Source organism: Dryas octopetala, chromosome 9 (assembly GCF_963921425.1).
Source record: "Dryas octopetala chromosome 9, drDryOcto1.1, whole genome shotgun sequence".
In the NCBI taxonomy this organism is placed as follows: Eukaryota; Viridiplantae; Streptophyta; class Magnoliopsida; order Rosales; family Rosaceae; genus Dryas; species Dryas octopetala.
The window spans coordinates 11,585,821-11,597,326 of NC_141374.1; the positions used below are offsets into that span (position 1 = coordinate 11,585,821).

The 11,506-nt window shown below is 34.6% G+C and overlaps 1 protein-coding gene across 3 annotated transcripts; it reads right to left on the bottom strand.

Annotated features, from left to right (window-relative positions):
* Positions 1-3,882: 3,882 nt before the first annotated feature.
* LOC147274071 (uncharacterized) lies at positions 3,883-8,366 on the bottom strand. Of its 3 annotated transcripts, none has more exons than XR_015124242.1 (8): positions 8,168-8,366; positions 7,368-7,537; positions 6,746-7,269; positions 5,387-5,525; positions 4,965-5,098; positions 4,413-4,479; positions 4,248-4,319; positions 3,883-4,151 (listed from the first exon to the last, which is right to left on the bottom strand). XR_015124242.1 is itself a non-coding variant. In XM_086257246.1 (8 exons), exons 3-8 carry the CDS (start codon positions 6,935-6,937, stop codon positions 4,068-4,070), a joined length of 684 nt encoding a protein of 227 aa, XP_086113372.1. In that variant the 5' UTR covers positions 6,938-7,269; positions 7,368-7,537; positions 8,168-8,366; the 3' UTR covers positions 3,883-4,067. The 3 variants fall into 3 exon arrangements, 1 of the variants encoding a protein (XP_086113372.1); XM_086257246.1 differs by having other exon boundaries at positions 4,417-4,479; XR_015124243.1 differs by having other exon boundaries at positions 4,089-4,151; positions 4,439-4,479.
* Between the last annotated feature and the right edge of the window lie 3,140 nt (positions 8,367-11,506).

Sequence of the window (11,506 nt, forward strand, 5' to 3'; positions counted from 1 at the left end):
AACAACTTTCAGTTGGAAAATTACTAAATTACTAGTTCTGAATTCTGATAATTAGGAAATTTATATTTTTCTAAATTTTTTTATTTTATATATTTATTTGTTGAATTTTTGGTTTGGGTTTGGTCATTGTTGTTGTACGGTTGTACCTGAATCAGGTAGCTGCTTCCTGCTTGGGTCAACTTATTTGAATGGGCCAGCTATGCTGAAGCCCACTAAGTACTTAAGGCTTGGGCTTAATCTCTGCACCTTTTTGCTCATAGCCCATTCACTTTTGTAAGGGACATGTCTGAGCTTGGGGCCTTGGGCTTAATCTAGGTTTTTACATAATTAAGTACCCGTTTGACAATACTTATATAATAATTGTTCTTGCTCACATACAAAGATTCATTAACCTAAGTTCTGCTTACATAGCGACCTCAAATTGCTTCATGATGAAGCAAATGATTGGTGTTTCTCGAAGCACTTGAAGTGCTTTTGTAATCCCAAAAAACACTTTTTTCTATATCTACAAACACTATAAAAAACTCTAGTTATCGCATACCCTAAATGAATAAGATAGAATTAAGCGGTTAACCAATCTGGTTTATGAGAACATCATCCACAAAAATGACATTCATGTTATAAAGCACTATGTCAACAACATCTATTTTAAGGATTCTACAAGAATATAAAATTCCTATATGTCATACTGTCAAGTCAATCAGGATTACATGTTGATATAATACTTCACCAAACATACTTAATGATGTTTTTTGATGGTTTGAAAATAAAATATATCAAACTATCTAATAAAAGAAAATCATTTAACAAAAATTATCTCAAAGGTCAAACCATCAATTAGCAATCGAAATCTAGACTTGATTAAAGCTATGACATTAGGATACAAGGTCATTGACAATTCCGAGCCATGTCAACAGGGAGAAATTATCGTCAAGAGGATACGGTTTTGATTATTCATACACAAACTATTCTTCTTTATTTGAATAAAGGGGAGAATATTATTCTCACAATTTATTATCTTATTACAGAAAAATGTTAACATGCGGACACTATATATATGATGTGAACATGTTTTTGATCCTTGGATTTGACAAGTTCACAATTTCATCTCTAGAGGATAGATTTTGGACCACCATTAAATCTGACTTCATACAATGCATGCAATATTTGAAGGTAAATTCTCAATTCCTACAAGGTTAAATATAAAAATGATTCATGAATTTTACAGTGAATTTTAATTTGGTCTACTAACTATAAAAAGTGTCAATTTGGTCCACTAATTTTTCAAGTTGTATCAAAACAGTACAAACGTTAACTTCCATAGAAAAATTTAATGGAAATTGGTCATGTGCACATTAAATGACCACATTTTTAAGGACATTTCAGTTCGTTCATCATATTTTTATATGACCAATTTTATTAATTTTCGGATAAAAAGTAACATTTATACTGTTTTGATACAATTTAAAAAATTTGTGTACTAAATTAATATTTATTAGAATTAATAAATTAAAGTAAGAATCAGTATAAAATTCGTTAACCATTTTTGTAGGTAGCCCTTTCTACAATTATTTGCTTTTGTTGTTAAAAAGCTAAAACTACACCTACCCTTTGGGTACTCTACAAAGCTGGACTCAATGGTAGTGTAGGGCCTAAGACCTATCTATCATATACAAAGGTAAAAACGGCTGGTTTACGAAATCTAAAAGGAGGATGGCAACCAAAGTACTCCTACAACGTCTTTGGAGGGCCAAAACAGCTAATTGACACTGGAGAAGGACAACTCATAAATTTGACCAATATGGGTCGACTTTACCAATATTCAACCAAATAAATAGCAACCACCAAATATGTACAAAATGTACACAAAATCTGCATAATCACAATTGATATTAACTATAAATTGGGGTTAATGATAGATAAATTCAAATTAGAAGAACTGTGCACAAAATAGTTCAATGCTCTAAACAAAGAATTAATAACTCGATTTACTTTTCAAGTGTCCAAATAAATTTGCGTGAAGTAATTGTAATTGTTAGCTAGATACATCATACATCCTATAATTATATCAAATTAATAATTATGAATAAAAGAATTATATGTTATTTATAGAATATTCATACAACGAGTGCTCTAAACTAAGGGCCAGTTTGGTATTGCTATGAAGAAAAACAGCTGTGAAGTAAAGTCAGCTGTAAAGTAAAGCAGTTGAGTGTTTGGTAAACTATGTTTTCAAAAGTGTTGTGAGTGCAAAAAACAGTATTAAAGTGTTTGGTAAATGTTAATATAAAAGTGCTGTGACTGTATATAATTACTAAAATAAACATGATGCTGAAAGTGCATTTCACTTATTTGTTTGGTAAAACCAAAATTTTTTTTTTACTTATTTTTTAAATTTGTGGCTACAAATTTTTATTAGCATTAATTTTTTTAAAAACAACATTATTAAATAAGTATGCCTATTATTTTTTTAAGTATATTATAATTTTAATCGTACAAATAAAATATCATAATTAATTATCACAATATAAAATATAATTAACAATGAACATATTTTTTAATTTAAAATAAACAAATAAAAATTATAGAAATCAATAAGGGTATTATGAGTAAAATAAAATATTTATTGTTGTTGTGATTCACTGCAGCTTTCAAAAGTACCTAGAAACCTGCTTTTTGTTTTTGCTGTGGAGAGTTGAGAATTGTGGGGAAAACAGTTTTTTATTTTTTTATCAAACACCAAAACTGCTGTAGGTGATTGAGAATTGTCATTCACATCAGCTTTTGGGTCCTCCATTGCAATCTCAAACGGGGCCTAACTAGTTAGCAAGTTAATACGAAGCTAATCATGCTTTTGGGACCACCACATAACGAATCTCATAATCTGAACCGTCAATTATTTAGGTCATACTTCAAAAATTATCATTACAAAAAATTAACTAAATCAGAAATCATTTAGTCATCTAATTGAAATCAAATAAATAAACGATATGATATTTGAAGTAAGGCCTAAAAAATAGACGGTTCAAATTTTGAGATTACATTGTGCAGTGGGTCCAACATGGTGGTTAACTTTGTATTAACTTACTAACTAGTTGATTTTAGAGCATTATTGTTCATATAAGAATTTAAAAACTCTAAAAATATTATTGTAGTTGTAAATTACACATGCCTTTTTTTAAATCATTATTGTAGCAATGGACTTTCTTAACATTTTTTTTGGCAGCTGACTTTTTAACATTGACTATAAATTATGTTGTCATATATTTTTTATGCAATTAATATATAAATTATGTTGTAAATTTGTCATTAACTATTAGGTCGTGGAAAAGATGGGTAACATTTCTCTAAATAAAATTCATATAGCATTTATGATTTAAATAATTAGTAAAAAATAATGACAATGAAAATTGTCATACGTACAACATGCATGGAGGAAGAGATGTCTATAGACTATATCACCCACTATAGCACAGATCCCCATGACACCAAATGACAGCTTGGTGTCTACACCAAACACCACAATAATATAATTGAGGGGTTGGTTAGTTATTATTCCACCAATGCTTTCCACAATTATATAAAGGCACTCTAATCTTTATATCTCAGCATCTCAGCAGCACTCTTTTTCACCAGCAAATATGCCACTTTTGTCAAACCCAATCAGAAATTTTTAGCTTTGAGGCTCCACCAATTTTTCAATTCAATTTCCACCTTCACATTCAAGCAAAAGCCAGAAAGAAAACAAGATGAGCATCATCATTTTATTCACGCATTATCTATAGCTTCTCTGCACTCTGCAAATTGTACCAATACCATCTGCTTCTAAAACCAATCACATCCATAGCAGATATAATCATGATAATGAATTGATGAGATATCTGATGATTAATAATATATAGCATAACTAAGGTATGAGCTGAGCCCTGTATTACAAACTACAAAGTTAGCATTGGAGGGAGAGGGAATATAGCAAGCCAAATACTCTCCACATCAGTCTGTGATTAGATCTGATCTAAAGGTTAGGGTAGATCTGTATATATGATTATTATACAAGCATTCAGCATTCACATTTCTCGCAACCCAGCAGATTTCCGACTCCTAGCAGCATCGACGAATTCAGTGATCACTTTTTCCTCATCCAATGGCATCTGTAACCAAACAAAAAAGATGATGAAAATAATATTAGCACTATGCATGCAAGCATGTATGTACTTTTCTGTGTAGTGAATGAGTGAGAGAGAAACCTGCTGCGATGTAAAATGCCGTTGTGCAGCATTAATCATTTGGTCCCTTGTTGGATTAGAAATGCTGCTTACCTACAAATTGAAATTGCAAACTGCTGGATTTAGTTGAAAGAAATCACAACCAGGCAGGAGAACAAACAAAGAAGGTGCACGAATCAGCGATACCCACAAGGTTGAAGTGTCTGCAATACCTCCTCAATGTGCTTGTTCCTAGTTTTGCCAAGTTTACCCTCTGATCATCCATACAAAAGATTAGACAACACAAATGATATAGCATATAATGCACATGTCACTCAAATAAAAATTTGGACATTTATACATCATTAAATGATACAAGGGTACATGGCCAAAAAAAAAATGATACAAGGGTAACTAGATATCAGATTATGAAGATTTCACTTTGCCTGAAAAGTATGATTTTCTAGAACCATTGGATTGACCCAGACAAGCATATTCAAGAAAATCATGCCACATTAATCAGTTAAGTAATCTTAAGCAAAGGAAAACATCCAAGCAACTAATCGAAAGGTGTTAAACAGCAAACTCCCAATTTAAAATCATTTTTTATTCCTCAAAAAATTTATACCACTATTTTTGTAAGTGCAAAAACACATTGAGGGACTCATTTGCTTGATAGGACAAAGGCTACAGGCAAATAGTGCATTTACATTGACAGAATCACATGAATACCTAGATTTCTCCTTCCAAATTTCTTACCGGTTGAAATGTGTGGATGGATTGAACTTCTCTATAACTGCCACGATATATTGACTTGGTTGCTGTGGAGGGAACATAAGGCCTTGGGCACCGAACCCTTGGTTTACTATGTTTGTGGAAATCAAGACTCCTGGCTGCCCAAAGAAAACCAATAATGAACTTTAAAGAACTATGCGTTTGAAACTTTGAAGTTCTAAACAAACGCCAATTGAATATGATAAGAAAGTGCGATCAGTTACACAGAACTCCCACCAGTGAGATCTGAAGAGGGTCAGATGTACCTCCTCCTTGCAGAGAGGCTGTTTCCCATTTCAAATCCACAACCTCCAGGTTGCAATGGAACAACCTTACCAGTTTAATATGATACTCAAAGAAAATAGAATCGACGCTTCATCAGATATATATGGTATAATGCAACTTACAGAAATCATTCTCCCTGTCACCAAGTTCAGAGCTGCTGCTAGAGTAATCATGATCAGCATCTTCCTCATTCCCCGTAGGATGCTCCAGCACACTCAACGCATTCCTTTGCAACTTAACTTCAACCCCATTTTTTAGAACCTAGTATGGCAAAAATTAATGGTTTAAAATGAGCATTCCACAACATACAGGAGGGAATTGAACTGCATTGACCATACATCAAAGTTCCAACCCAAAAAATGAAAGCAAAAAGAATAAAGTTACAGCAACAACAATACCAGACCCTTTTTTTTTTTTTTCTAAAATTCAGAAACAAGCTTTAGTTCAAGTTGACAAGAAAAAGAAATGAATGGAAATATAATTTCTTTTTTTTGCTTACAATAAGAATTATAAGACCCAAGATCCACTCTTTTCTTCTCTAAGTTCAGAGAGTTGAACAAAACAAAGAGACCTTACCCCTGACCATATACAACCCCTAGATGCCAATGATGAGCAGGCTAACATGTAGTAAATTCTCTACTCAGAATTCAGATTAAAATCCAATTTACAAAATTACAATCAAATAAAAAGAATATAGAACAGAATTCTTGAAGGCATTCTAATTCAACCATATCTGAACCATACCCCATAATTTTACACTAATTTATGCATCAAAATACATTCAAGATTTTTCTTCACCCATAAAATATATTCAAGATTACATTAGAAAACCACGTACTTTGTCAGACATGAATGCTTGGATCCAAGAAGCTCAAAAAGGGGAAGCTCTGTCAAGATTGCCACCAATGGCAGCACATTAGAAACTACAATTTCAATTCTCCAGTCCAAGAAGCTAAAACCCCTTTAATTTGTTGGACATGCAAAACCCTATTAAAACCACCAGTCAATTAAAATGCTAAGTCTTGCTGGCGACTGATGTCCAATTTTTATGTGCCATTACTGATTCCCATTCAGATATTCCCATATTGCTCAGTACACCTAACAACCAAAAATGAATTCAAGGACTTACCAATTCTACCCCAGATAAAAAAGAAAATGTAATTCTTTTTTAAAAAAGAAAATCAGTCATGGCGCGGTGCCCTCTTCTGCGGGTCGGTCAGTGCACCCAAGGCCAAATCAAACATACCATGTTACAAATTATCTGTTCAAATTAACATTTTTGTTTGAATTTCTATATCGGACCCGTTAAGTTAAGACGTCATGGAAGGACACAAACACGTCATGAATATTTATATTAAAGTAAAACAACCCAAATCATTCAAAAGGAAAAAGCAAATTAGGAGTTAATGAATTAAAAAATAAGCAAATTAGGACAAAAGAGTTAAATAAAATAAAAATTTGAGAAAAGAAAAGGAAAATACCAGCCAGTGCCAACCCCCAAGCCCAACAGCTTTCTTGACCACGCCTTGCAGACCCACCAAGACAGATTTTGTTCTGTTGTTTCCAGTGACAATGACCTTGGTGTGCCTGGGAAGAACTGAAAGCTCCTCATCCCCACTTTCCTCACGAAAAGGCGATAACACCCGAGAAGAACAAAGCTCAGGCTCCAGCATTTCGCTGCCTAATAGTTCCCCCTTCCCAATTTTGATCACAAAGTAGGAGTTATATACTAAACCCAATTAAACAAACAAACAAAAGTACTATTTCAGCTCCACTAATCAATACCCAACCTCTAAATTGGACAGTATTCATAATGCAAACCCATTTTTCAATCTTTCAGAGCTCTTAATCAAATGGGTTTTGCTTATATTACTGAACTCTAAGTCTCAGGTGTTACTCTCCTACTAATTTGCACAGATGAAATAATTTTTCTACACCCATATGGCCAAAAAAGGCTTTTTTGATCCTATTAGGAGAAGAAAATCCCAGGCTCCAATTTTGATCCCTGTAGCAGAAGACAAATAGAGGCCTTGTCATAAAGAAACCCAGAGACATGCAGTGATTGGAATTAATTCTAGTGAGAGAGAGAGAGAAAAAAAAGACCCTTTTTTTCTGATGGGTGAGTAATTCTTGAGCTCTGACACAGAGAAATGTTCAATGCTATGAGCAACGAAGATAGAGCATCCAATCACTGATTCACGGGCTCGGATTGATCACATTAAATGAAGCACTGTTGATTCAGACCAACGATATGCTTGTCATCAAGCTTCTCTCTGCAGTGACATCATCCAATCCATGAAAAAAAATAACATAACAAATATATAGAAATATATAAAAAATTAGTTCTCTCAATTCTGCATTGAATTAAATTCAAAGGAAAAATAAAAATCTTCACTCTTAGCACTCAACCAAAGCAATCCCAAAACATTGTTTGGCTGCTAAGTGCTAAGAAAGTGTCAGAAATTCACAAATAAAAAATTCAAAATAATTATGAGCTATCCAGAAACTGAATAAATAAATTTAAGGAAACCCACTACCACTGACCTAATCAGGCACATGGTACAATAATGAACAGACTAAAATATAAAAGAAAAAAAGATAGACAGGCACAAAATTTTGTTTTGACTGTTCAGGCTCCACTTTTTGAATTTTCTTTACCAGGAAAAGCTCAGCTTTGCTCACAAGTCATTGACAACAATGAATTAGCATAGCTTCATAACATTATTATAACCAGTGAAAAGTAAAAACCAATCACACAACTAAACCCAATTAACAAGTTAACAACTTTTGGAGCTAAATTGAGCAAGACATGAGTTTGAAGCTACTACGAGATTGCAAATGATTGTGAAACCAAATGTGTCCAAAACCCAATTGAAAAATCAGATAAAAAAAAAGTGAAATACCTGTTTGAATGCCAACAATATAATAAGAAGCTCTTTTGAAAAAAACAAAAAAAAGTACCACCAAAATCAGAGTTTTGAATGGTTTAGAGGGATCTGGAAGATGAAAGAGAATGAATAATTTGAAGTGTGTGAAAAAATGCAGAGGCTTTTTGAGAGTCAGTGAAGGAAGGATTGGAATTTGCTGAGAGAGAGAGAGAGGGAGGGAGGGAGGGAGGGAGGAGCACACTAAATGCTTACCAACTGCCAAGGAAACGACCTGCCATTTGCCGTACGGTCACGCCTTTGGTGACCGGTGAAACCGGCTATTGCCTGTTGAAGTCTGGGGGTTTGGTTCGGCTCGGGTTTGTGAGCCGGGAAAATTTTCAGAAATTGTTGTTTTTGTCGTGTTGTGGGAGCCTGAGGACGGGGCATGCATGGCCCCATTCATATGTGCTCCGTGATATCGTGGGCTCCTTCTAAATATCTGACAATTGGAAGTGAGTGATTGGACAAAAGTAGAAAGAGTTTCGATTTTATTTTATAAAAAATTATTGTGTGAGAGGGTAATACATATTGCTCCTGTATGATATTATAAATTCAGTCAAATTATAATATACTATGTATAAATTATTAGAGGTAAGTGTAAGAGATTAAGATTTGCATATTAGATATTAATGACTATACACATGTTAAAATTTAGGTACATTCATAATCTTAAGTCTGTATGTTCACATATGGTGTTATTACCACATAAAATAATATTATTTATTATTTATTCATATGAAGGAAGCTTCGTTTTATACTAAAAGGTTTTAGTTAAATCGCATATACATATATACAATTATCTAGTGAATATCGACGATACGATCACACATATTAGATAAAATTATGTAAATATTCAAATTTATGACATTCATATTTACAAGTTTGACTTGTATAATTTAAGTAGATTGGCGACATTATGAAAAAAGCTCATTTAAGGGTATTATTTAGATTTTAGATCCTTGAAAAAAGCTCTTTTAAGGGTATTGTTTTTAACAAAAAAAAAAGGTATTGTTTATATTTTGATATTTAAATATTAATGATTGCATACATTTTATAATTTAAGTAGATTTGTGACATTATGTCAATATGTCATTGGACACAAATCTATAGCAAGGATTGCATAGGTTTTAGCCTAGGGTGAGAATGAGTTGGTCTTTACCCAACAACATACCTATTACCAAACCATTTCTTTGGCCAATAAGCAACCAACAACCAACCCACAAAGGTCGAGTTGGGTGTTACCAACTGACCCATTAAAGTTGGTTTGGATGATAGTTGCTACATTGGGAAAGTCGGTTACCCCGACCAGTTGATTATCAATCGACTTTGGGATGTATTTTATATTTGGCCTTTGGGCTATGTGGCAGTGTGTGTGTGTGTGTGTTTGACCCAAACCCAACTCATTCACATTTCACTCACTTTCTCATTCTCTCGATCTCTTAGTCTCAGCTCTTACTTAGCCACTATTTGTCTCTCTTCGCTCGACACCATTGTTCAACACCATTCACCACCGCGTCGTCACCACGCCCCCACCTATCACCATCGTCTTCTTCTCCTCCGCGCCACTACCACGCCTCTAAGACTCTTAGTCTCTCGGCTATCTATTCTCACTCTCTCTCATCTTTTCTCTGTTCTCGCCATCACGTCCGCCATGTTTTAGTCATCACTGCTTCCATCTGCTAGTTAGGCCTTGCACCATCACTCATCTTTTCTTTCACCGGTGACCACCTCTGCACCATATTCTCTCTAATTTGCCGATTTTGCCTTAAATCCCTAATTTTCTAATAATGTAAGTCCATCTCTGATCTATATCCTCAGTCTTTTAGTCTCTCTTATAAATAATTCATTCATTTCATTAGTTGTTGTTTGATTATTTGGTTCTACCTTATGATTACATTTAATCCATTATTTTCAATCAGCAAATTATTTTGTTTCTAAATTTTCTGTTCAACCTGTTCCTGCACCAATGACTATTATATATAAAGGGGATGAATTGACGAAATCATTAGAAAATTCATTGCATATCTCGGCAAATTTCGTTAGCCCATAAACCCAACTCATCCCTCGATCGAGTCAACCATCCAATTGACCCAATATCAACCGACAAAGTTGGTTGCCATCTAACAACCGACCCACCAAAGTCGGGTCGATAATGGTTTTAAGAATCCATCAATCTTGATTGGTCTGGTGGGTCAATTGTTTGGCCGATAATGGCTCGACCCGATCCATTCCCACCCCTACATTAGCCCATGTAATTTTTTTTTTATTTTTTTTTTTTTTTCTAAGTAATGACATAATATTAGCCCAAGTCCACCTAGCTTAGCCCGATCTTGCTTCTCCTAGGCCATTTCACGTTGAAAACTTAAATTTGTCCCTCTACTCATGTTGAAAACTTAAATTCGTCCTTCTATATCAGATAATGTTACGATAGCACAATAAACTAGTATTAAAAAAAAAAAAAAATAGTGGTGCTTCCAAATTCAGCCGCCATGAGCCAATAGCCTTTGCAAGAGTATGTGTACCCTGTTTGCCATTTGTCCGACAACCAAATTTGAACGGCTGCGGTTCACTCTCCCTCCTCATCCTTCTCAGCCAATGTGTAACATGCTAGGGGCAAGTTAGTCATTTGAGACAACGTTCTAGCTAGCTAGACCTCGAAGCCAGCCGAGCCGAGCCGAGCCAAAGGCGGAGACAAGAGGAAAAAAGACCGGGGCCGGTTACTTGAGGAAAAAGGGAGAGGAAATGACGTACACGTGTCAGGAGCACAGCTGTCGGATCTTATCCTAGCAAGCCTAAACAATACAGTGTATATTGTACCGTCGTTACTATGTGTGTGTAATTGTACGAAAAAAATTGCACAAATTTGAAATTTGATTTCAAGTCCGCCATTGTTTGGAGTAGCAATGCAGCTGGAGCGCACTCTACTCTCACTCTCACTCACTCAAAAGTCTCTCAATTCCGCTTTCTCATTTTTTGGAAAATTCAAAGCGTGGGCCCCCCTCCTCCCTTCCCCCCACATGCTCTCTCTCTCTCTCTCTCTCTCTCTCTCTCTCTCTCTCTCCTACCCCTTTTTTCTTTCTTTTCCTTTTTTAATTTTCCTTTTCCCTCGCTTTTTTCTTGGAGGGCTAGTATCTGGTGCACTTCCTCCGATGCTAGACCAGTGAACCTTCTATGCCACTATCTTAATGACAAAGGAAAATTTTCCTCATATACTTGCATGGATAAATGGGTGCCAATGGCATTCACATGTTGTAAAAAGATTCAAACACAGCATTTTTATAGCCCCACAACATAAACTTGCAAGCTTGGACAAAG